The sequence below is a fragment of the Platichthys flesus genome, chromosome 14 (genome assembly GCF_949316205.1).
Source record: "Platichthys flesus chromosome 14, fPlaFle2.1, whole genome shotgun sequence".
Taxonomy (NCBI): domain Eukaryota; kingdom Metazoa; phylum Chordata; class Actinopteri; order Pleuronectiformes; family Pleuronectidae; genus Platichthys; species Platichthys flesus.
The window spans coordinates 20,854,945-20,881,369 of NC_084958.1; the positions used below are offsets into that span (position 1 = coordinate 20,854,945).

At 41.3% G+C, this 26,425-nt stretch overlaps 1 protein-coding gene across 1 annotated transcript; it reads left to right on the forward strand.

The window, feature by feature from the left end:
* Positions 1-948: 948 nt before the first annotated feature.
* Positions 949-25,338, forward strand: pigk (phosphatidylinositol glycan anchor biosynthesis, class K). Its single transcript, XM_062403841.1, has 11 exons — positions 949-1,092; positions 1,300-1,353; positions 1,454-1,545; positions 3,756-3,891; positions 5,067-5,178; positions 5,333-5,429; positions 6,974-7,091; positions 7,321-7,431; positions 9,452-9,627; positions 14,097-14,172; positions 23,898-25,338. The coding sequence occupies exons 1-11, from the start codon at positions 1,033-1,035 to the stop codon at positions 24,012-24,014; spliced, it is 1,149 nt and encodes a 382-aa protein (XP_062259825.1). The 5' UTR covers positions 949-1,032; the 3' UTR covers positions 24,015-25,338.
* Positions 25,339-26,425: the final 1,087 nt, after the last annotated feature.

Genomic DNA, 26,425 nt, shown 5'->3' on the forward strand with positions numbered 1-26,425 from the left:
CAATAGCAGCGGCACAGAAAGAAAATGCTGCCAAACAGATTCCCTTTCCTGTTAACTTTGTAATGAACAGTTCAAAAAATACCTATAAACTAGTGAGACATGACTCTACAGGGAACTGGATGCTGACCTTGGAGGAACATAAACACATTTGCTACAGTTGAAATCAAATAACACACTGCAAAAAGAGTAACCTATATAAAATAATGATATTCCACAGAGTGCCTCCAAACTACAGCATCTGCAGTAACCGACATTAATCATAGTTAACTACTGGTTCTCTCTCTTTCTTGTTTTTAACTTTTAAATTGATTAGTTCACCCCCAGAAGAAATCTATCGTTGCCCCTGGAATAACAAGCACAGGCTAGACAGCTTTGACTATTCATATTAGCAGTGATCCAAATACATTTGAATATTTAAAACATACAATATTTCCCAAAACTTTTCAAAAGAACTCTATAACTAGCTGATAAGAAAACAATTCAGTGCAATGATGGAGACAAATCACTTTTTTCTTAATAAATAAATATTAAGAAGTTTATATCAATGATAACAATAATGTGCATTAGAATATGTACCCATGTTTATTATAATTATGGCCTAATGTATAAGTGTTTGGCATTTTCATTTTGTACATTTTTCTTTCACCTTAAACTATCATTAATATGGACCCCAGGTATTTATGTTTATCGTAAATCTATCTGTCATTTGTTCTTGCTTCTCTCTTGCACAGGGACGTAGCAGGATTGTATTATATGTAGATCTAGAATATAAAATATTCTATTTTATTATAAATCAGGGACAAACTGAAAGTGTTTTATGATCCATAGTGACATCTTTAAATAGGGAAGAGTTAACCCCTCGTCCTCAAAACGTCTTGGCACGTGACCCTGAGCAGAGGAAGCTCGGTCACACACTTTCCTCCTCTACTCCCACCTCTTATTTTGAAATTCCTCTTACCGGAAGCACTCGCTTGGGCGGAGCCGCCGGTTTCCACTTCCTGGTTGTAGCTCGTCAGCTGCTGCTCAGCGAACATGTTGATTTTAATGACTTTATTCTCCTCGTGTCTGTTCGTGAGCAGCTCGAACATCGAGGTCAGTGATATAGTGTTTAAACCAGACTCTAAACATCTCGACCTTTATTGTGTCTAACGTTTACATTAGCCTGAAATGTCGTTCCTACGTTAGCATGCTAAGCTAGCTTGTCATCTGCAGCCTGTATTTGTTGTTAATTGTGTAATTGTGTTGTTGCTAATTCGATTTGAAAACGACTATGTGTTTTGTTTCCTCGTGTTTTCTCAGGATAATGTTGGAAACTTCTTCAGCAGCGGTCACACGAACAACTGGGCTGTTCTGGTGAGCAGCTACCGACGCTACTTCTTTGCTAATTGACATGCTAATTGATTTATTCTCGTTATAGATGAACTGACCTTTCCTCCTGTTGTTTCATCCTCAGGTGTGCACGTCCAGATTCTGGTTTAATTACCGGCATGTGGCCAACACGCTCTCTGTGTACAGGAGTGTGAAGAGGCTGGGGATCCCTGACAGGTACCTCAGCAACACCTACTTATTTTGAATGGGGATGAGCATAATAATAATCATAATAATGGTTCTTTAATTGGTAAATGGTTGATTTGTAGAATATTGACCAGCCATGGTTTTCTCCACTGACATGTTAGAGGTTGTGAAACATTAGTTTGAACACACACTGCTTACGTCTACTCTGATTTATTCTTGTGTCTGACTTTTAACTGGTTCTTCTGGTATTAATTCCTTATCTGACGTAGTTTTGGAAGTTAATAAAGCTGAAAGAAGGACACGACTAATCAGTAATTTAAGCAATTCAAATTTTAAAGTAGCTTATAATGTGTGATTATGATTTGTGTTTTATATGTATACATTTAACATTATTATATACATTATTAAGAGCTCTCAAATGTGAAATTGTTATTATTATCGTTGTTATGCAGAAACAGTGAAACAATGACACATTTTCTCTTATATTAGATTCTATTTTTAAACTTTTGGTTGAACGAGACTTTCAGAGAGTTTATGTTTCTGAGAAAAAAGTGAAACAAAGAGCAAATTATGCTTTAAAAATAATTGTTTATTGCCTTTATAAAGGAAAGAGCAATTTAAGATGCTTTCAGATATGCACTGAGCTCTGGAGACTCGTTCTTTTAAGTCCACTGAAAGTCAGGATCCCAGCGAGCGAGGGAGGGGGTTGATGACATGTATTCTTCTCTGAGCACAGTCACACACATTGTGAAGTGCAGAACATTTAAATTACGAGCCATACATGTCCATCAATAATTTAACAAACATTTCCCTATATCCCCTTCCTGTGTTGTTTTGACCATTTAAGGCAGCATAATGATTAAAAGAAAAATGGATCATATATAACAGAAGTACCAGCTCTTCTTGAAGCAGGGACGCTACAGTCAGTGTGTTATGCTGCTGTGCCACCAGGACAATTCTGTTAGTCCTTTTTATGAGTTCATCAAAGAGCCAAATATAACTTCAAATAAAGTTTCTCCTGCCGTGGGGTTACTTCATCTCTGGTTGGTCATCACTGAACAGATTCACACTGGTGAACTTTATTGTCTCATAATGTACTAACTTGTTTTTCGATTGGCTTTTCACCTCTGACGAGATTACAGTTGACACGACAACATTCAGGAGCTTCTCCTGGGAAATATTAGATTTGTTATTACTTTCCAAGCCTATAATGCTCAAATGCCACAGATTTTGACTTTATTTTTTGGGGGGAAATGAATGCTTGCAATAGATAGATAGATTACTTTATTCATCCCCGGAGGGAAATTAAGTCGTCATAGCAGCCGGTACATTTGAATACAATAAAATACAATACAATTGAATAAAATATAAAATATTGCGGTAGAAAGAATAAAAACAGAAACACAAGATAAATAGGTAGATAAGGTGCAGTGGAAGATGTTGGTAATAGTACTGATGATATGATGGTAATGTTATTGTTAGATTTATAAAAAATAGTACAGTATATATAGTTTATAATATATATTTATATGTGATAGTAATTATACCAATTTAATAGCAGTATATAGTAATAATAGCAGCAAGAGTATATATAATAATAATAATAATAAAATATAATAATAACATGTACACATGTATAAATATGTTTATATAGACTTATATATTCAAAGAATATACAAAGAGTATGATATAATATATGATATATAGTACAGGTATAAATATAAGTATTTGGCGATACAATAGATAATATAATATACTATGAGTGTAAGAATATGTAGACAGAGTGTGCAAAAGACAATATTATTGTATAAAGTGATGAATTGAGACAGGTATATTTAGTGCAGTTCTGTGATGGTGGCTCTGACAGAGGTAGATGAGTTGTACAGTCTTATTGCGGTTGGAAGGAACGACTTCCTGTATCGTTCCTTAGAGCATCGGGGTTGAGTCTGTGGCTGAAGCTGCTCCTTTGCACCGTGACAGATTTCAGTGAAATTCTATTATTCTTTAAATTACTGTTTGTTTATGTTATGATAAGAAACATGCTCCACTATATTCTTATTATTTCTGAAAAGTTACGGTCTCACATTAACTACAGCTGTAGTTCAGGTGGAAGAGTTGATTGCTCTTTTTATTGTGTGGCTCCTTCTGTCCACACATCGAAGTGTCCTTGAGCAAAATCAATGAACCCCTCTTTCAGGCTACACACTGTTTTTCTAACCTCCTTGTTTCTTTTCCTCCAGCCACATAGTTCTGATGCTGGCTGATGACATGGCCTGTAACCACAGAAACCCCAAGCCTGCCACAGTCTTTAGCCACAAGAACATGGAGCTGAATGTGTATGGTGACGATGTGGAGGTGGATTACAGAGGATACGAGGTCGGTTCTCATCTCACACGATACACAAAGATATCTCAAAAAATTATTTTGGATTATTTTTGAAAGCTATTGTGACATTTAAATATAATTACCAAGCAACAAAATGTTTCTTTACCTCTGGAGAATGATTTGTAGTCTGGGGTGTCTCTGTGGCACAATGATAATATATAATTTAAATTGATATGACTTGTGGTATTTTACCTTTATCATTTAATGTGCACTCTCTGTGCTTTGAATATATTACATTTGGCCATATTACAATAGTATTCTGATAAATTGTTCAAGACGTTAATACTAAATAAATGATCAATGCACGATAAATGAGAAAACTATTCTTTCCAGAGCCTTTTCTTCTGCCTTAAGTAATGTTCATTCTAATTTCTAAGCGTCAGGATCTTGACAGCTGAGAGATATCAGAACCACAGTCACCTTAATGTAAGGCAATATATTCAAAGTTGTTTTACATATGTTGATGTAAATAGAAGGAAATTAAAGCCAAAATTATGAACTCATGTCTCATAACTGTCTTTTGATCCTAAACCTAAATATTCTCGTCTTTATAAATGCTTAGTATATAACACAACTCACACAGGTGGACATTATATCCAGGTGTAGGGAGGTATTGGACGGGGTATGATCAACTCTTTTCGCCCGGTGTTTGCTCTCTGTCTGTTTACCAGGAAATAATTTGATGATGATGATAAAATGATATTAATCCTTAAATAGAGGAGCAGCCACATGCTGCAGAGCCATGCTGGGTTTCTCCTCTTTATCTGTAGTTTGGTTCTGGTTATTTACTTTGCTCTGTGCTGGTTATTTAAGAATGAATAAATGCAGCGGTTTCAATTCCGTGTTTGCTGCCATGAGGTAATCATTTGTAAGAAAAGCTGATAAAGTTGAAGAGAAGAAAATAATGAGTAGATTATTTTTCACAGTTTAATTAAAAGATAAGTAGAGCGACCCAAAAATATTTGTCTGTTAACCCTGTAGTGACCCCGATGATGCAGATTAAATATTTAATCATTTTCTTATTTTGACTTTTCCAATCTTCTCATTAATACAGTTTAAAGGTTTAATTATGTTCAGTATTGATTAATTATGTGTTTTGAATTAGAAGATTAAATTTATTATTTATCTCCCAATGAAAATGACCGGAATTTGACATCCTCTCACAGGTAACGGTGGAGAACTTCCTGCGGGTTTTGACTGGAAGGCTTCCACCCAGCACTCCCCGCTCCAAGCGCCTCCTCTCGGACGATCGAAGCAACATCCTCATATACCTGACAGGTATTTCAAGGACAAAGCTATTGTCAGATGCTTGTTCTCCAGCAAAGTGCATATGGCTCAAGTGCTTTTTTAATTTATCTTGTTATTTTGCAGTCTATTTATGTTCATAAAACAGAGGAGAGTGATTCATTGATAATGTGTGTTTGTTTATCAGGCCATGGCGGGAATGGTTTTCTGAAGTTCCAGGACTCTGAGGAGATAAGTAACGTGGAACTGGCTGATGCTTTTCAGCAGATGTGGCAGAAACGAAGGTAGACATACTGGAAAGTAACATAATTGATAAAAAGGTCTTCACTTCCCATGCAAGTCCATTTTATTTGGTCTTTTTACATGCAACAGAAATTAAAGATTTTCTAGTGGATTTTAGGGGATCGCTTTAAATCTCGGTTTTCAGGTTCAAAATGTCCTCCTTGGTGAACAAATGTGTACTGAATGTTTTGTATGCACGGCTGTAAAAGAACAACTTAACACCAGGCAGAAAAGTGGTGTAAAGTGTGTTGCATCTCTAAACTTCCACCATCACTGAGGGTTGTGGTTGGATGTGATCAACAGTGTGTGCACACCCATCAGTGATGCCACAGGGGAATTGACTCACTGGCCCTGTTTGGCCTTGACTGTGCATTTTTTTGTTGTAAAATGGCAAAATGTGTGAAACGTGAACATCATGGCTGGAAATGCAGCTGATGAGCTGGTGAGAGTGAAGCTCAACAGTGACGCTGCAGGCTGTAAAACACAAACCGTGATCTGAAAGTACCTGAAATCCTCCACAGGGCTGAGGGCAGCTTTAAAATCCAGTGATAAGAGTCTGTGGGATCATTTCAACAATAGAACCTTTTCAAATTGCACATTTTCACCATTTGTAATAAGAAGTAGTAGCCAAACATAAACTAAATATTTAATGTCCGCCTAAACACTCAACTTTTGAAGTTCATATCCTCTATGAAATCATGCAGCTTTAGACACATGCAACCAAAATCTATTCTAATAAAGTTAGGAGGAGCAAAGTTAAAGCAGTTTTAGTAGAGATATGAAAAGACGTATCTCCAGTTGATACCATTTGAGATTTCTCACTATAAAACTAATTTGTATCTCGCTATAATAAAAGCACATGCATTAATAAACCACTGTGAAAGCTCCATATTTATAAAAGCATTCGTACTGTGTTGAATCTGACTCAACTCCACAGACTCACAGCTCTTCATAAACCTCAATAACAGGTGAGGGAATTACTGATCTCGAGCCTCTTCTGAGGGAGAAACCTCATGTTGCTTTTCATTGTGCAGCACAGCAAGAAGCTAAAGGAGGTAAAGCCGCTCACTGCCACCAGCGACCGTCTGCGCCTCTCAAACCCGTCAATAGAGTGTCTGGGTTACATCCAGGCTGCTGGATAAAAGCTTAGTGACGCCAGCCTCGATGCTCGTGAGATAATTGCTGCCTTGACTCTGACACCTCTCTCTCCACTGCTCCCCCGACCGCCTCGACTCAGTCAGCTGGAATAATAAAAGACTTGTTGTCGATTTAAAAAAAAAGGTAAAATGAGTTTGCAGTGAACAGAGGGAGAGTGAGCGGAAGGAGAGATTGTCTGTGTGGGTGAGAGAGAGAAGGGGGGGGCGGGGCTGAATGGAGCAACTGTTTTTTTTTCTTAGTAACCGTGGCAACCACAGTGTGAATGCTGGTGGTAAGGTTTGCGTGTGATACCTGAGTTTATTGTGAACAAATGATTGTTATACCAGCTCATCAGGCTTCTTTAAGAATGTGTACGATCCCATGCTTGTGTGTGTGTGTGTGTCTCCAGGTACAATGAGCTGCTGTTCATCATTGACACCTGTCAGGGAGCCTCCATGTACGAGAGATTCTACTCCCCAAACCTCATGGCTCTGGCCAGCAGTCAAGTGGGAGAGGACTCCCTGTCGGTGAGTAACCTGAACCTCATCTGAAAACCAGTTGGTTTCTTAATAACCAGTGTGGTTTGCGCTTGAGTTTAGTGTTTATAACTCTGCAAACAAGAGTTTAGTCTAAGTGGTTCCTTAAAAAGATCTTTATGGGATGTGATGGAGTTTATACCAGATAGTGTAGCTGAAAATATGCTCTGGTATATGTTTAATATTATTCTTACATTTGATTTACCCTGTGTCTTTCTAGCATCAGCCAGATTTGGCCATCGGAGTCCATTTGATGGATCGTTACACCTTCTACCTGCTGGAGTTCCTGGAAGACATTCATCCTGCCAGCAAAACCAACATGAATGACCTGGTGAGGATTAGTGTTATCTATATAAATAAATAAACAAAAGTAGAAATATCTAAATAACCTTATTTATAATATATTTATTTAGTAATACATTTCAAAATTCATTTATGTCTTGAGAACAATTATTCATGCTGGATAACACTTTAGTGGCCTCTGGGCATCCCTGCGGTACCTGCACCACTCTCTTCATCTGACTGGTATTATGATGTGTTGTGGTACTAAGAGGGGGGGGGGGGGGGGCAGATGAAAGTCCCACAGGCCTCTACACTTAAAACAGAATACCTGATGCTGAGTTAAGGTTGTCGGCCTGTGACACACGATGGCAGAGATGTTGAGTGCACTCTGCTCCCGCTCAACCTCCGCGGCACCTCGCTTTTCATCTTTTACTCTCCTGCAGAGATCCACTGGCCCCAGGGACCACTCGCCGCCCCCCCCCCCCCCCCCCCCCCCCCCCCGCCCCGACTCACCTCCACAGGGGTTAAAATCCAAACATCTCAGATCCTCACTCAGCGACTCAATCCAACTTCAATCAATGTGCACAGACTAAAGCTTATTATTCGTTCTTCTTTTCTTGTTTCTGAAGACGCACACTTTGTTCTTGTTCTATTTTGTGGAGTTGGGGATCAATGATATGGATTTTTCTCTGACGAGCTCAGCAAGTTTTCTCTTTTCTTTTTTTTTTCGATCCAGTGTGCTGAGGCTTTCATTTGATGAAACTGAAATTGACCTTCCCTTCAAAATCCTTTAGCAACCGAGTCTCTTTTCAAGTGCGTTTAGCTGATATAATAATGATTTAATTTCTCTGTTCAAATTAAGAACCCGGTTGAACAAGACGTGGATGAATCACACACTTAACAGGGATTAACCCACTGGTGGTGACACTGCACACACCGAAATTTGTGACTGACCATGACCTGCACAGACGTCGGATCTCTAGTCTGCTCCCACTGTCACACATTGTGACACCTCCCACTGCAGCGCCAGCGATGGTTTGATGCAGCTGGCCCCAGTTTACAGCTGAGTCGTGTGAAAAGGAAGAGACACAAAATGTTCACTGCTGGCCGAGTATTAAAACAACTCAAACCCTGTGTAACTAAAGGCACTCTATGTAAGAATGTCAATTAATCAACTTTACTAATTGCTCATTATTACCAATTAATGAATGGATCTTAACACAGCTGAAAATATGAGACATTCCCCTGTAGACTGATTTCTGTGTAAAGCACTCGGGATGGGACCTTTACCCAAGTTCTTTGTCTCAACGTCTCTCCTCACTCTGTGCAGCGTGAGCTAACATTAACTTTGAAATGGAGTTTGCTAAAGTCAACAAAAGTCAGATTCCCAGCATAGACCAAAGCAGCTGATCTTTGGAAACTTTTACTTTTATCTCACTACCATCATCCTGTTTCTGACATTAGGATTATTATCCCACGGGAACCATTCAGCGCAGTATCGCATGTAAAACTAAACCTAGTATTTAACAGTATATTATAAGTTGCTTAATATCTTTTAAGCTAAACCTCTCCATAGCTCACATTTCTATATAATTGCATTTTATTACAAAAACAAGTATTGTATTTGCATGGATGGCTCTAATGACAGTGGAGCTAATTTGTTTTGTAATTTATTTGTTTGTTTATTTAGAAGGATCCCCATTAGCTCTACCCTAAGACAGAGCTAACTTTAGTGGGGTCCACATTTAAAACATACATACCAATATCAAACATTTAAAACATACATTACATTAGCATTACAAATATCAAAAGTTAAAATTCATAAAAATTATGATCATACAATATTACAGATATCAAAAATTAATTTAGTGGTTATGCAATTTTACCTTTGTCATGATATAAAACACTGTTATATCCAATTCCATAGAAATGAAAACTGCAAACCATGTAAGAGAATACCACACATGTTCTGATAACTAATAAGAGCTAATAACTATTGCAGGGTTTTGCACCATCTACTGCAATTAGCTGCATGTTCCTAATCACACTGTTTGTTATTTCCTTTCCAGTTCAAGGTGTGTCCCAAGAGCCACTGTGTGTCCACTCCAGGCCACCGTACCGACCTGTTCCTGAGGGACCCGGGCAGCGTCCTCGTCACAGATTTCTTCGGTAGCGTGCGCAAAGTGGAGATCACCATGGAAACCATCAACCTGACCAGTCCCATCATGCAAACAGAGGAGAAGAGGTGAGTCGAATGGACTTAGTTAAGATATCATCATTAGACTGGTACTTCGGTGAATTCTGGGAAAACCAGGATGTAAAAGCCTTAATTGAGATCATCCTCCCGTCACTTTAATTGAACTGTCCACATCTGCTTCATGTTTACTTCCTGTCTTACTTTGCTTCGATTTCTGATTTTCCTCATTATTGGTGATATTGATTTTCCTACTAATGATGTGTTTTGTGGCATTTTTCTTCCAATAGAGTAAAACACGCTGTACATGTTGCTGTGGCTAGTTAGTAGGTTACATTATTGTTTGATCTGTACCAACGTGTGAAGCTTTATTTTACAGTCTGTAGTTCAGTCAGTGATTCTCAGGGAGCTGCAGTGTTTCTGATTCAGTGTCCAATTGGCGCCGCCTTGTGGCAAACATGACTACATGCATCCCAATCCATTTTACTGCATTTTTTATTTGCATCTTTTGTGTGATGAATGGACTCGACCACTAGATGGTGGTAGCAATACACTTTTACCCTCCTCAGCACATCTTCTGTGTCTGGGGACGGACTGACTGCTTTCACAGAAAAATAACAACAGGAGCTTGAGGAAACACAGCTGATTCTCTGACTGCACACGTTCCTTCACATATTGACTCATTAAATGTTATGCAAACAAAAAAATCCAACTGCTGTTTTCTATGTAAAGATATGGTGGAGTAGCTGTGTCCCTGAGCAGAGAATGAACCCTTCTGAGTGTTGTGTAACCTGAACCTCTGTGTTGTTAGTTTGGTGTCCGGTCCAGGGTTTCAATCATGATTGAGTCACTTCGTGGATTTATAGTGAAATGACTCCATCTCCAATTGGTCGTGATGTAAACACGACACCCTGATGGACACTTTTTATTTCCCTTTACAGACACGTACAAACTCTGTAAAATCTTTAGTGTGAACACAGCATGATATGGCTATGTTAGTAATGCTGGCCATGCTAACTAGTTGCTAGACATAATACATGCGTCTCAGAGTCTGCTGTGATTGGGGGCTGTTAAACAAACTTTTCTATCCTGCAGTGTCTCACCAAGCTCAGGATGAAAAGCGACAGATATATATTTGACTCGCCTGCATAGCATCTTGCTAAATAGTCTATTTGTTGGCTCAGCTGTACACAGTTGTGCATCTGGATGAGCTTTCATTGTGATTTGTGACCAGAGGGTCACAGAGAAAACGTTTGTGTGTTTGATCTGAGATGCAGGTGTTAGTGTGACACCTAGTGGCAGAGTGTGCTACATGTATAACCTTTTAAGTTGTGTGTAAAGAAACGATTGAAGTGCTCTATAAACAGATGTGGTAGAAATTATAACTTTATTCACGATTACCCTCCATTCACTCTTGTTAGTTTCATTAAGATGGGCTGTAATTGAACCACTTGGAGGTATTATAGTCAAAGAATCTAATGTGCTCGGTTGCTAATTAGTAATTAGAGGCAATTGCCATACCGATTTTAGTCACTGGCTGTTTTGGCCTCTAGCTAGTTATTCATTGCACACTACTTCCCCTATTACTTTGTTATTGATTAGGGCCAACACATTGGGTTTGCTGATTCCAGAAGCAACACAGAAACACAGCACTCGACTTATCGAGTTGCTTGTTGCCCCATTTCAGTCCTAGAGAGAGACGCTCTCTCTCTAATTCTGATGCAAGAGACCAGCAACCCCCTGATTCATTTGATGTTTAATGGAGCTAAGTTTAGTGATGGTGCAAAGCAGGAGTAGGATCTCTCTACTTCTAAGAAGGATTTCAAAAACCCAAGCTGTTTTGAAAGTTCAAACATATATAACATATGTGTCCCATTAGTGTTTCTTTAGCCTCATTCAAACAGAATTAATATTACACAGATGAAGGGAAATTTAGTATTTGCTGTGCTTTTCATAGGTACGGTCAACTTTTAAACAATGGGCAAAATGTAAGAATATTTTGCAGGAGAATCATAACCTTCAACTTCACTTCTCTAATCTGAAAGTTGTTTTCTCTGAAATTGAACAAGAGAAAATGTTGGTTTATGTATGAAAATACTTCTTCTCCTGGATTCCAAATACAGGAAAGACCAATAAACAGAAGGTAATAGGGGCTGGAATTAGTATTGGAATTTGGGGGGAAATCATAGGAGCAATTTAACAATTATTCAATTAATCCATTGATATGTTGACAAAGAAATTAACTGGCAACTCTTGATGAATGATAATTAATCTATTCGCCTTTTTGCTTTTTAAATGGGAGGATTTTAAGCTTGTGTTATTTATTAGTTACCTGAAAACGTTTTGGTTTAAGACTCATGGTCGGACAAATCAATTTAAAGACTTAAACCCTTTACCAACACATCTGGATCTTCTTAGAAATCACTAAGACGTGGCAGAAACAGGATCTTTATGAGACCTGTGCGCAGATGCACTCGTAAAATATAAATAACAGCATTTCATAAGACTTGAAAATGGGTTGTGGTAGAGAACAGATCAAAGATGTCCTCTGAAACAAGCTGGTATCACATATATTGCTGCTATATAATCCCCCTAACAAGACTTCCTGCTTGAGGAGACTGTTCTTTGGGAAGATGGTAACATGTGTGTCTCTTTATTCTCTGGTCTTCATTTGTCTTTGGTTTCTATTCCTCTGTTTTTTCTATCTTCTCTTCCCACCCATTTCTAAACAGACGTTTTTAAACGAAAAGTCTTTTCCATTAGGTGGATGGCACTTGATGGAGAAGACATTTTAATGGACCCCCTCAATCCTCTTCATTACACGAAGTCTTAGCGGTTTAGTGACAATGTGCAGTTACCTACTTGCAGCAGTAGGTGGTTGTTGACAAAAACACGTGTACCTGTGGCTCCCACGACTCCCAGGACAATTATAAGAACCAAATTAAAGCTGAGTTCATATCCTGTTGACTTGTGAAGCAATCATAATCTAATTTGTGACCCGCAGGGGAGTTTACAGAAACTACTGTGGCTATAAGTGAAAGGGGTGGGGGGTGGGGGGCAGTGGTGAGACGTGGATGCCCCCACTGGGAGCTCAGAGCTCATGAAGGTCTCAGCAGGAGATCAGCTCCCTGCCTGCCAGCATGGCCTTGTTTCTTCAGTCTGTGGTTCTGTCTGTCAGTGCAGCTTCGTCCCCACCACCAGTGTTCAGAAGAGAGAAAATGCAGTTGAATAGAAAGGGGGAGAAAAGACGGGACTATAAAGGAAGAAGAGGGTAAAACGCCATGAGAGAAAAGTGTTGAGCGAAAAGTTACAGAAAAGAAAAGGTTGCTTCACCTAACAAGTGTGGGGGGGGGGGGGGGGGACGTGGCCCACTTTGTCGGCAGCTGTCTAACATGAACTTTGATTATCCCAAAAAACCCTCCTCCACTCGACTGTGACCTTTAGCCGAGAATCTTCTTCTGAATTCTGTATCAGACTGGGATGGAAACACACAAACATCTCAGAGAGGCCTGTGGCGATCGTGGCAAGGTGGAGGATTCTAACAGTTTACCAGGTTTCAGAAGGGGTCCCACAGGGTTTTGTTGTTGTTGAATCACTGTTTTTGACAAAGCCCAACACAATACATGTTCTTTCTTTTCATTCTTTTTTTTAAAAGGTTTTTGCTCACCCACATCTCAGGCTTACTTCCTGTCAACAAACTAAAATACTAGTAAGATACTACTTAAGTGCACAAACAGTCCTACATTAAATTACTCTCCTTATTTCTTTGTGTTGTTACCTTCTGCTTGGACAACACGTTCTACTTTTATAGATCCAAAGTTGGAAAGCTTCACATTCAGAGGTTTCATAAACTTATCCAAGAGAAGTACAATGAGATCAGTGGAGAGTTGACGTTTGCTGCGTCGCATCAACAGCAAACATATCAGACATTGTTTACCTGCTCAAGAACTTGAACGCCAGCCCTGTATGAGTATTGACGTTGACTCTTAAGCGCTTTCTAAGTTTCAGTGATTGCTGCATTGATGTTCACTTCTTAGAGAGACTAAGCAGAATTGAGTTCAGCGTTGGTAGAACACGAGGTCTGGGAGTTTGGAGTTCTCCTAACGCCTCAAATAGTTCAAATAACAAGGTAGTCAAGGTTGCATGGGGAAAAAAAGACAGTAGGTGGTGTATAACTTTTAAAGTGTTTTCTTTCACATCACTTGTGGCCTTTAGAGTCGTGTAGTGACGCTCTGGGATTATTATTCATTCATTAAGAGGAAGAAATGGGTTAATTTGCATCGATATATGCTCCATATCGTTGACCAGGCTGTGAAATGATGCGTCAATCACACACACGTCCTCTACACACACTCTGCCAACTGAGACACTGGAGTCTGTTCCTTCCCCTGACAGCTTTTCTTCATCACTGAGTAATGGTGTCTCTCATAACAAAAGCCTAATGTTTCAAAGAGCCCTCACTTACTTCAGATTAATGGAAACAGCCTGCTGTGTGTGTGTGTGTGTGTTTTGTCTTCCAGTGCTGCGTACGGTGAGCTGAAGAAAGAGACGCACTCGTTCTCGGACCAGCTTCCGGTGTCTGAGATCATCCATCAGGTGAGAGAACCATGAAAGTAATAGGGGTCACTTGAGAAACACTCAAAACCACAGTAACAGAGCCATGTTGATATCATCCAGACAATTTTGATTCATTGTAGAACATCGGGCTTTGTTGTTGGTCATTTTTTATGTCCTGTGCAGGCAGCCGCATTACGCCTCCAGTGTTCTGCAGGCTGTTTCACCCGCCTGTGTGAGTGTCTGTGTGAGTGTGTGTGTAATAACTCGCTTCATTCATGGATGGATTTTCCCCAAACTTGGCAGGAATATTACTTCCAGATATTCACTTTCCTAGATCATCGTTCAAAGGGCATCGCTGAGGGCAAACAAAATATGATCCAGAAAATACATTTTATAAGATATTACGGACGAAATGATTCTTCATCCTCTGACATCAGGAAGAAGCAGGAAAGAAAATTAGGTTTTGCCAAGGACTTTGTTTTTCACTCCTGCAGGTTGGTTTGTCAGTTGGTTTGTCAGTAAGCAAAATTACACAAAAATAACTGGATAGATTAGCACAGAACTTAGTGGAAGGATTCAGTTTGGGTCAGTGAAGAAACAATTCAATTCTGGTGCAGATCCCAAAGTATTTATTATCACTTTCTTTAATGTTGTGAGACAGGGCATTGGATATTTTCCCTGATTTGTCAGATAATAATTCATGGAAGATTAGGCACATTTTGGGGACTGATAATATACAAGTGTGTGGAACATGGTGCAGCTTGATTCGATCTCAGGGGACTAATGTCCTCGGTGAAAGCATGTCCACTACTCCTCCCAGGGTATTTCTTTATCCTATAGGAACCGTAAGTCAAACTTCAAGAGGATATTATTTACACACTATGCATCGGCCCTCTGATGCTTTTCATATTATTTGAAAGGTGTCCATGCTCGCCCTTCAGATTGGACACGGCACAAAGTTTTGTACAAAGTCCACCAACAGATGTCTTTGTGCCGTCTCCATGGTGACGGCTCTAAGTGTGAAATGCAAGTGCCTCCTTGTCCGGGGGGGGCGGGGGGGACGGAGGACGGAGGACGGGGGACGGGGGACTGTGAAATCCAGCAGAATGGATCGGCAGTATTGTGGCGAGCGATTGTGCATTCACCTCGTTCTCAAATGGATTGTGGCTTTCAGTCCGACCTTCACAAATGAACGCCTATTCCTTCTCATTCTGCCTTTGCAGCGTGTGCTCCGCATTCAGAGCAGCTGCTCTCGGCTCCTGTATCATTCTCGTAAGATTTTCCATTATGAGCCATTTTAAAAATACCATTTCTATACTCCCACTTCAACTTGAGCCTCAGAAAAATAACAAAGTCACATTTATCTTTGCCACAGGCTAGAGCCGACATTATTCTTATTTACATCTGGGGTTCAGCTGCCTCTGAAAAATCCATACTCAAAACTGCAGAGAGTGGACGCGTCGATATGAACCTCACTGCGTTTTCCAATATCCCTGCAATAACTGCCACGTTTGGGAAGCTGATGTAACCGCTTGTTGCTGGATCTTATCCAGGGATGCTCCTCTCTGCAGCCACCATGGTGGACTTGATGGGTTCTCCTCCCCAGTGCTGCCAAACAGATGTGATAACGTTGCTCCATCTCAGCTGGATGTTAAAATGAGCAACTGATGGCTGATAAATTCACAAAATCAACTTTATAAAGGTTAATAATATTTCAGCAGTTAATAAAACGTGCAGGTTTAATTGCTTTTGTGTTGTAGGAATTTAAATGGTTTACTGTTGTTAACCAGTTAAGCCCCATTCTAAAATATTCATTTTGGTAATTTAATATTTTGAAACACTATGATCATTAAGGAAAAATTACCTCCGAACAAGCAACTGAAACACATCTCTCGTAATACATTTCACCTTCCTGATATAATCCTCATGCATTTCATGGTCAACAGCAACATGTGTTCGTCTCATGCAGCTCTAAAGATAGAAGAATGCAGACACCACACAAAGTTGATTTAACCTCAAATCAACTCAGGTCAACTTCTGAGCCTCGCAGGAATTATAATTTCCAATCAAAAGTGTACAGACTATTTAATGTGATATTTTTAGCTGTGGAAAGTGTGACAGTTTGCCAGTTGTCCCACTCGCTGAAACCAACGCCAAAGTAATTTCTGTAGCTGAACTAATGCAAAGTGTCAAATCTAGCTTTTTCGATTTTTAAAGCCAAAGAAAACGGGATCAAACAGCCGCTTTGTGGGATTTCCAGAACAATAGAAAACAGCTCCGGGGGTCGGGGGAAGAGAAAAGAGGTAAAGTGAAACCGTGGTTGTTTTTGATTTGTAATCAAACACTGAGGCATCAAATGCAACTGCAAAGAAGGGAGTCAGTTATTCGTTGAGTTCAACTCTGTTTGAAATGCTCCTGCTTCACATTGCGGTCAGTGCTGTAGACTCCCATCTGCTGAATGTTTGATTTTGAATTGATATTGGTCTCCTTTTGTCGTTGGACACTAAACCATTCTTGTGTTTAAAAGCTAAAGTTGGATCCATTCGAACTGAGTAAGCGGTAAAAATGAGTAAGAACAAAAAAGGAAGACTAATCATTTGGCCCCATTTGTGGACACATCACCGGCTGATATCGACTTCAGTGTGAAGAAAAACAGTCTCGGTCATTTGGCCGAGTGAAAATGAAGCTGACCGCGGTCCGGGCTGCTGTCAGATGCTTATTGAGTAATAGTGAGGGGCGGGGGAAACAGGAGGGGTCCTCGCACCCAGCGGCACTCTGGGAAATTAGCCTCGGCCTGCCTCGAATACGGAGCAAAACACAGACCAATTTCAGATCTTTGCCCGTTTGCTCACATGAGAGCGTCCCATAAATATATCTTCAATATGTAGCAATCACACTATTGAAAGCTCCAGGACTTGCTCTCACAAACACCATTAAGCCTCGGCTGTCGGCTACTTGGCTTCATATCTTGGCTCGGCCTTTTGTCTCTCCCCCCCCACCACCTCTCTGTCTGCTCATCTTTTATACATCTTTTCTCCCTTTCTTGTCTTTCTGGTATTTCTCTTTTTTAAATGCACCAACACGTACACCACACAAACACACCCGTCAACCCGGCGACCCCTGCCAGAGATTTCGATTATCGGCTCGCACTCCTGCTGGGCTGAAGATGGGAGTCCTGATAGACTGAGTCATCTCGCTCCGCCTCATCACAGGAGCTCTGCACTGCAGCAGAATGACCAATGTCCATCAGGTCTATTGACAGCTCCTCTGTTTTTGATTAGCTGTCATATTGATGAGTGTTCTAAAAATGTAAGTCGCTTTGGATAAAAGCGTCAGCTAAATGACATGTAATGTAATGTAATGTAATATTGGACGCGGTGCTCTCTGAGACGTCTTTGTGTTCGATGCCGCTGCAGCAGAGCCTCTTTCTTCTGTCCAGACTGATCTGAAGAACTAGATTTGTATCTGATGAGATTTAAAGTTTAAAATATCAAAGTGGTGCCGTGCCACTGACGACCAAACAAATCTTTTCACTATCTAAGGAATCAATTTCTCCATCTGCTGGGAGTCGGGGCGACACCTTGTAACAAGAGAAGTCATCAGAGTGACTGACAGTGGGTATATATAGCTTTGCTGTATGGCCTGTGTACAAACTCCCCCTCATTGTGTATGTGTGTGTGTGTGTTTGTGAGGAGTTGATTAATGCCTTGTCACCGTTAGCGGTTGTCTTGCCAGTGGTGACAGGTTGAGTTCCCTCTCCTGACACGTCCCCTCTCAGCCTCACACATCTCATCACGTTGCTTAATCACAATATGTTCAGTTATGGAAATCTCTCTCTCTCTATCTCTGGCTTGACACAAAACCACGTGGTTACAGAGAATCAAAAATGGAAACAGTGAAAATGAATGCTTTGTGTCCCCAACCCCTCGCTGACTTTTGCTCAAAAGTAGTTGTTGGGATTGTGTGGATCACAGGACAAACAATTACAAATAATATCCTCTGGAAAAGCAAAAACTTTCCTCATGAGAGAATAATGCACCCACTGCTTTGACTGTCCCTGCTCTCGCTGGGGCTCCGATGTGAATTCAATACAGTCAAGTGTCTTGGCAACACACAGCGGCTGCTCCCCTGTCATCGGCCTCCGCACAACATAAATTTGCTGCAGTTGTGACCTTGGAGTATCAGTGTTTGGCGTTTCAGACCTCCCTGAACGGCCATTAGCGTCCTGCAGGGCCGTGTTAATTAGCTCCAATCAATTAGATGGGTAGCTGTTAATCGATTTTACCGGTGAATTGACTACGCAACACAAAGCGTGTGGAATGGAGGCAGGCAGGGTCTCTGTCCTTGGCATGTGAATGGGGCCTCTTCTCCGCTCCCCTCGTCCAGCTGTTTCTCCAGCTCCATCATTTCTGTGCTTAATGTTTTCCTCCCTCTGCCTCTTTCAAGGGAGTTTTTCATCGTCCGTCTTTTCAAAAAAACTCGGCAGAAAAATCCTCCTTCAGTGTGTAGAAGGCAGTAAATCAAACTTTATATTTAAAGTCATAAACGATGTGGTGATTAAATTTGGACCAGTTTTCAACAAATTATGTTTTTAATCTCTAATCATTAATTAAACATTTCTAACAGTTGCTTGCTCCAGCTCCTTAGATGTGAGTTTTCAGTTTATCTGTATTTTGGATAAATTTAATTTGTTCTTTCGGGTTTGTTACAGTTGCTGCCTTTTTATCAGAGAAACTTTCACATGGTATATTTCACATACAGTCAACCGGGCCCAAATGTCAGCCAATTATGGCTTATTGGAGACGTGTGACTCTTGGTAAACCAGCCCTGTGCTGTTTCAATCAAATGAACATAATAAACATATAAACAGTGTATATGTGTTTATGTCGGTTGATAATTTAAAAGTAATGTTTAAGGAATAGTAGATAGTGGATTCAAGGCGTCCCTCCGAGGTCCGATACAGCAAAATACTCACATCATATGTTTAATACGTTTTATGGTTTTTACTCGGCCTGAGTGCATCTTTACTACTCTCATATTCAACAAAAACATATTTCATAGTGGAGATAACATTAGCTATTTATCCATCACGTGGTAAAAATGTGTAATTACAATTTGGACATGCCACAGTACTGTTTATTAAGTGGAGTCTGTTGTATTAACTTCACAAAATCTAAGTAGCTGCGTATTAACACGATAAAAAAAGGCTTATTTTAATGTCCGTTTTCTTTTCAGTTTATAAATCTAGAGAACATGGAATTCGCCCACGTTGCTCAAACCTTTGAACACAACCGTATCCTCCTGCTTCTCCTCTGAACTTTCCCTTCCTCTCCTCCCTCTTGACTTTTGCTCCTCTCTCTGCCAGCTGTGCTGACGTGGCCTCCTGTCACAGTCCATCCATCTCCCTCTGCTCCTCTTTACCCAAGGGGCACACACACACACACGCACAGACACACACACGGTCACAGTCACGCACACCTCTGCCTACCATCGTCACAGAGGTCAACTGCCCCTGATGGCTTCTCGTGGCCTCTTGTGAACATCCTCTCCAGGGCTCGGCCTCTTCCTCCAAGTGTTTCACCCTCTTCTCCTCTCATCCTCCTACCGGCCCGTGTGTCATCGTGGTTTTTAACTAAAAGTGTCTCATCTGTCCAGATTGTATAGCTTTCGTATGTCACTCAGATCTGAGGTGTGTCAGGAGCTGCAGCATCAGAGGAACACGCACGGTGAATTTATAATTCGGATCAGATTAGTGTGCTGATGTCAGTGTCCGTGTGACGGCTGTTTCAACTGTCAGATCAGTATTCGTGAGACTGTGTCAGCGTCTCCACGGGACAGATCACTGTTGTCATCGCGCGGCCGGAAACATGGAGCATGACAACTCAAGCATGCTGGCAAATTTAATTTGGGATTTGGGGCAAAACCTCTGTTTAAAAAAAACAAAAAAAACAAGAGCAGATCAGGTCAAAATTGACTGTTTGAAGCCGTGAGGGGATTCTTCTTGTACTGTCAGCAAATAAACATGAAGAGCACGAAACACCTGCAAACACTGTTGTTCTCTGTGAACCTCACAACGTTGTCGGCCATGAATCATTGTAAACAGGATAGAAATCTGTCTGACACAAAGATAGAGCCCGGGCTTTATGAGTTCATTCTGTATCCTCTTTAATTATTTGATTCAAGTGTCATCTGCATAATTATAAAGATTAATTTTAACTCAAAACAGTTAGTGTCATAGTTTTAACCTTTTTATAGCTTATGACCCATGAAATTAGATTATAGCGTTCCATCAAACCAAACTTAATTATTTCTCCCCTCTTAGAAATGTGTATTGTTTGGTTTATAAGTATCTTTATTTTTCATAACAAATGCCTTTTACATCTTTTCTTCATTGTGAGACCCCTCAGATTTGTCTTAGGACTCAGAAAGTGCCTTAAGTGTAGTGAGTAGTGCAAAACACATTTCATATATTCATCCTCACGAATGAGTTCTGCTGGAGAGTTATTGTCTGCTTGTTGGTTCCCTCGGTGGTTAAACATTGTGTTCTTCAGCTTCTTGAGCAATCTGATTTTCCAAATGTTCACTTTTTTAAAAGCTGGTGTGATTAACCTCAGTTGATTGTGAATAACAACGAGTGAAAGGTTTTATCCTAACGTTTGTCAATGGACAGTTTTTTTAAGTCTTGGCAACAAAATGTGAAAAAGGTGGAAGGGTCAGAAAACCTCCTGAACCTCCCGGAGCTCTGGAGCTCTGGACCGGCCGCTCCCTTTCTGCTCTAGCATCCTGCACGGCAGTAGAGCTCTATCGATTTGACGCAGAGCTCGACGTAAACCAATTTGACTTTCTGTCCTCGGTCTTTCTCCATTAGAGAGTTGGCAGAGACGTCTAGTAACACAGAGTTTAGATTGAAAAGACGGCGCCCTCCGCTCAGAGGTCACCCAGAGTACGCAGCTGACACGCGGATCCTGAAATTAACTTTTTGCCTCAGTTACCAACAGCTGTTGAAACAATGAGAAATTACAATGAGTTTAACACCGGCCAGAGCGATTAATATTCATTATCCTAAGGGACATGTAATCGCGCCTGGTCTAAATGCGATTTCATGAATGGGTGCAGTGAGTTATTTTAAGACTCTGTACAGTGGGTCGAGTTCATCACCCCCCCCTACCCCCCCCCCCCCCCCCCCCCCCCCCTCCTCTGCATGAGCTGAGTGCTTCAGTGAAAACATGTGGATTTGATTGGCTGAAAGGACAAAGAGGATACAGTGAATAGATCTGTGGCTCAGTCTCATCCAGTGGAGATTTTAACTGCATAAAACACATTTTACTGACATTCAATGACCGGTGAGTTTTAACCTCAGACACTCTACAGTATCTCTACAGGGTCTCTTTTTATATATATTTGCACAAATAAAGCAGAGCAGTCCACGCACTGGAGCCTTTTCAGCTGTTGTCCCCTTCTGAAAAGAGAAATCCTGCAACATGTCTGGTCTTACACATCAATTTATTTATAAATTGAAAGGCAGCTTATAAATAAATTAGACTCTAAGGCAATTAAACCAATTCAACACTGAAATGCCACCAGGCATTTGGATTAAATGAAATATGTCTCTCCCTGCACTGCAGTGAGATCACTAAAAGGTACATGAATGGGTTGTTTTATGGTTTCTTGTACCAAACCATTTCTGATGATGTGATTTACAACAGAACTAAACTGTGCAGAAATACTAATCTTTGAAAATTTAGGAATTAAGGCTGCAATTGGGAAAAAAAAGTTGTGTTTTGAAATCACTTTAAATGAGGTGCACTAATGTGGTGCAGTGCCAAGTCGGATGCAAGTGTCTTTGCTTGTTGTCATTTTCCCATCCACCGCCCAAGAAGCTGGCTAACTGCACCTGTGGCCCTCGGAGCATCCTTGGGTGTGAGGTCTTGTAATGAAGTGTGTGTCTGTTGGCGTCTTGCTATCTTAAGTTGGTGGGAAGCGATCACAAAAAGCCGGTCTAACGTCAATGGTGTCGTGTCTCAGTTATTTTAACGGCACATCACTGAGACAGTAACACGAGTCTATGAAGGGGAATGATGAATGAAATCTGATGAATATTTGACCAGTGGTGGAAACACACATTCATAACAGACCAGTCAGCAGTTTGCCGAAGTGCAAGCGAGCACATCGGGCTTCTCAAGATAATGTGAGCTGGCGTTTTTATCTTTTATCTCCGCCCTCATGCAGGATGATTAATTGAAAGACTAAGAGCCGTGTGCCCGGTGCACTGACCCTTTTCTTCTGCTGTTAAACCTGCAAAAATGGATTTGGACATTTCCTCAATGCACTCGCTCTGTGCACCGTGTGCTCCGCTTGTTAAACTCACGACCTGAAACTGTCCCAGAGATGCAGAGCAAACATCCCTGACCTCTGATTTTACAGTTTATATAATACTAGTTGTTATAAGCTGTATGTCTGCCCTTATAATAAAGATGGTGTTTTGGGAAGTTTTTCCATCGTGATGAAAGTATTTCTGTGTCTGGAGGAAAAGCAACATGTTGAACTTTAATCTAAGTGTGAGTACCTGCACCTGAAATGTAATGTCCAAGATAAAATTATGATTTTTACCCGAGAAACTAATAAATAATTCAAAGATGCTGCCGGATATGACCAGATATTAGACAGCAACTGACACTTTTCAACACATGCTGCTACTGACTCATTCACACGGTCAGCAGGTTGTTCAGGTCTCCACCAACTCTTAGGGACAAAGTTTTAGAGACATTGAATCCAGAGGGTTTCTGCACTTTGGTCATAGTTCATCATAATTTCAGTGTCAGTATTTTCAGAGAATACAGTACTGCATGTATTGTATTGTGTCTTTTGTCTGTTGAAAGACTTTACACCAGTGTCTAAACCTCCAGGACTTCCCGGTCAGGCTCCAGCTCATACTGGTGTGTGTGTTTGTGGGTGTGCGTCTCAAGCCTATGTGTGGGTTGACTAGAGAAGGAGCAAATACACACTGTAGCAGCGCTGAGCCGAGCCGGAGTGAGACGGATCCCTCGAACACTTGTGTAGCAGCTTCACTGTACAACACGTCTTCCGCCCATTGTCGTACAGTTTGTGACTCAGGCAGATTTGGAGCGTGTGCTCTATTGTTCATCCTCTTTGCCAAGTCTCAGGCTTTTGGCTTTAGGGGATGCCTTTTCTGTCTGGTGATTTCCCGACTGGATAATGACAGCTTGTATATTGAGGGATAACAGAAATCTCTTAAGTGCGTCCTCACAACCCGTCGGTGGCTTTGTCACCAGCCGAGGAGTTAGGGAGACTTTTTTTTATTTGTAGAGGTTAAATCTCATCTCTCTGCAGAATATTGCCGCCGCATTAGCATATAAATGTGCTCCTTGTGAGATGCATGTTTAATATGAGATTTAAAAGTATAATCATACACAAAGTGATGATGTGGCAGTGAATGGGACAAACACCAGACAGGGGAGGTGTGCTGATGAGATTTACCCCCCCTCCCCCCTTCCCCACCTCCCCCCTTGCTTTTTGTGCGAACCTTTGTGTTTGTATGTGTGCGATAACAGATAGTGTACATAACAGTGTTTGTAGAGATAAGGTGTGTGTGATTCTGCGGCTGCTGCCTGTGTGAATGACAGAGCAATCAGTGGTGGCCTCAACAGGAGAAATACAGACTATTACTAACTGAATCTCTCCCCCCACCCCTGCCCACCTTTCCTTCCACCACCTCCCCCCACCCTCACCTTACCTTACCTCAGAAACCTAAGCAGAAGGACTGGCATCCTCCTGACGGCTTCATCCTGGGCCTGTGGACTCTAATCCTCCTGGTGTTCTTCAAGACGTACGGGATGAAACACCTCAAACACATCTTCTGAGGCCTTCGGGGGCGTGTTCTCTGCGGGGGGGCCTGAGAGCGAGGAGCTGCAGACCAGGAGCTTTCACTGGAGGGAGGTTCAAGGGAAGGTGCGGCTTGTTTTTTCCCTGAAAAATGGAAAGAAGATGTAGTGGCACCCCAACTGAATGATGCTACTGGTGCCTTTTTTTATTATTTCTTAGGGATGATTGCTCACTACTGATGTAAATATATAAAGGTGGTAATTTTTTTATTATTTTATTATTTCAGCTGTGGGGAGGAAGAAGGGACAAAATAATTAAAAGTGGTGGAGGAGATAGGCAAAGGCCCGGCTGAGCGGTGCTGCCGTTTTTTTAAACTGCTTTTACTGTGACTTTTTTCAAAAAGGACTTCAATTTATTTATTTTTTGGTAAGCCGTTCCATAATTGCATTGATTTGGTTATAAATGCACTGAATTGGGTCGGCAGATAAGAATTTAATTTATTTTCAAGAGCTCGCTGCTCTGCACAGATCAGCAGCAGGAGCGGCGGCGGCGGCCTTTTTGTTTAAGTGCTGCTCAGAACGACTGCTCGGCCAGAAAAGGAGCACGTGGGACGAGGGCAGCTGATTGGCCGGGAGTGGGCTGTGGAGAGATTACTCTTTAATGTCTCCCCTGTCCATATACATTACACCCCTTGACCGTCATATCACGCTCGTGAGGGATAACAATCGCACATAATCCCATCTCACATGATGGAGCCATCCACTTTCCCATTCACCAAATTGCCCTCCCTGTGGAAACATCCATTAGCTCCCCAGCCTTGCACTCGGCTGATTGTATTCTGGGTAATGGACGGCTATTTCCCCGGCCATTCTGCGCCTCGCACTCCGGCGGCGAGAAGTGAGTGATAACCCGGTAAGCCGCCGGCCGTCCCAAATGAATCTCCTCCGTGCCTGGATGTGTTTTCCCTCCTGCTTTTTTTTCCCGGGCCTTTCTCCCCATCTGTAACCACTGCATCAGACTCATTGTTGAGGAGAGTGACTGATGCTCTCAGCACAGGGATTGAATCGGTGGGGGGGGGGCCCTCCCATCGGGTGTCCGCTGTCACTCTCCCTCGAGGCTAAAGTGGAAAATAGATGGAGCTGGAAATGAGAGCGTACTTATGGAAGGTAGCTGCTGCGTCAGCCGCCATGTTCCTTCTCCTGCACGTTTATCTGTGGAACACTAACTGTCTCTGGTTTTCCTTGTGTGTTGTTTTCTTATCACCTCCTCTCTCCTGCTCTGCTTTCAGAGACGCGCACGTTCATTTCCACTACTTGGATTTTTAATGCTCTGATTAAAGGTGACACATGGAATCAAAGAAATGACTTCATTGTCTTGTTCTTCTTCTTTTTCATTCATATATTGAGTCGACAAACTTCTTTATTTAACTCAGTTACGCAGTTTTAAGATAAGATCTTGATTCAATCCGTGAAGGAGGGTATATTTTTATTATTTCAATGTTTTCTGTCTGGAAACAGAGGTTTTTTCTCTTCCAGTCCTGGATTTCAAAAAGACAGAGCAGCCCATGATTCAGAGCCTCCTCCAGTCTGTGTGTTCCAGGTTAGTTATGAGTTGTGTGCACGTAGTCTCAGACGAAATTGTTTGTTCCTAAACCCTCTTCAAACTCGACTCCCTCTCCTCCGAACCTCTCGCAGACGGAGCTGAATGGACTCAGCCTCTCGTCGGGGTAATACACTCTCCTCTGTCACTCTGGTTTCTTTATGCTAATAGAGATCGGTGTGTGTCATCCTTCACACCTGACCTGCTGGGTGAGAAACCAGTGACGGGACAATATGAGAGCTGCCAACTCCCAAGAGGAAGAAGGATTTCAGGCTGCGGAGTCTTGCCGGATGCACTGAATGTGTCGCGGGTTGTTCAAACGACAGCGAGCACACACACACACACAAACACAAACACGTTGCCTTTAGAAGTGTTGCATCGACATTAGCCCCATGAGGCTTTCTAAATTGAATGATTCATGCACGAACAAGAACGCGTGCTGTTTGGAGACCGTGTCTGCACCTGACAGGTTGTTCAATTTCCATGGAAACTCTGGATTTCCCAGCGCTCGCCTGTCACTGAGCCTTTGTAACGTCAATCATTCCCAAGAAGCATAATAGTAATTTTAGCAGTCGCACACTTTAATTCTGATCTTCAACAATAGCTGCATAAATCAAGCTCTGCAGCGCTCAGCTCCTGTATTTTAGAATTTAGAATTTATCTTAATCTTAAAGCAAATAGAAATGAAGGAGAAGGGAGAGAAGCTGACACTGTTATTGTTTCCTCAGGCAGCGGAAGAGCGGAAATAAATATGAGCTGCTTAATCTTCTCTGGCCAGATTGTTCAGCTTGAGATTTGTTCCTTCATATGAAGTCAAGTGTGAAAAGAACTCAACAGAACCACTGCTTGA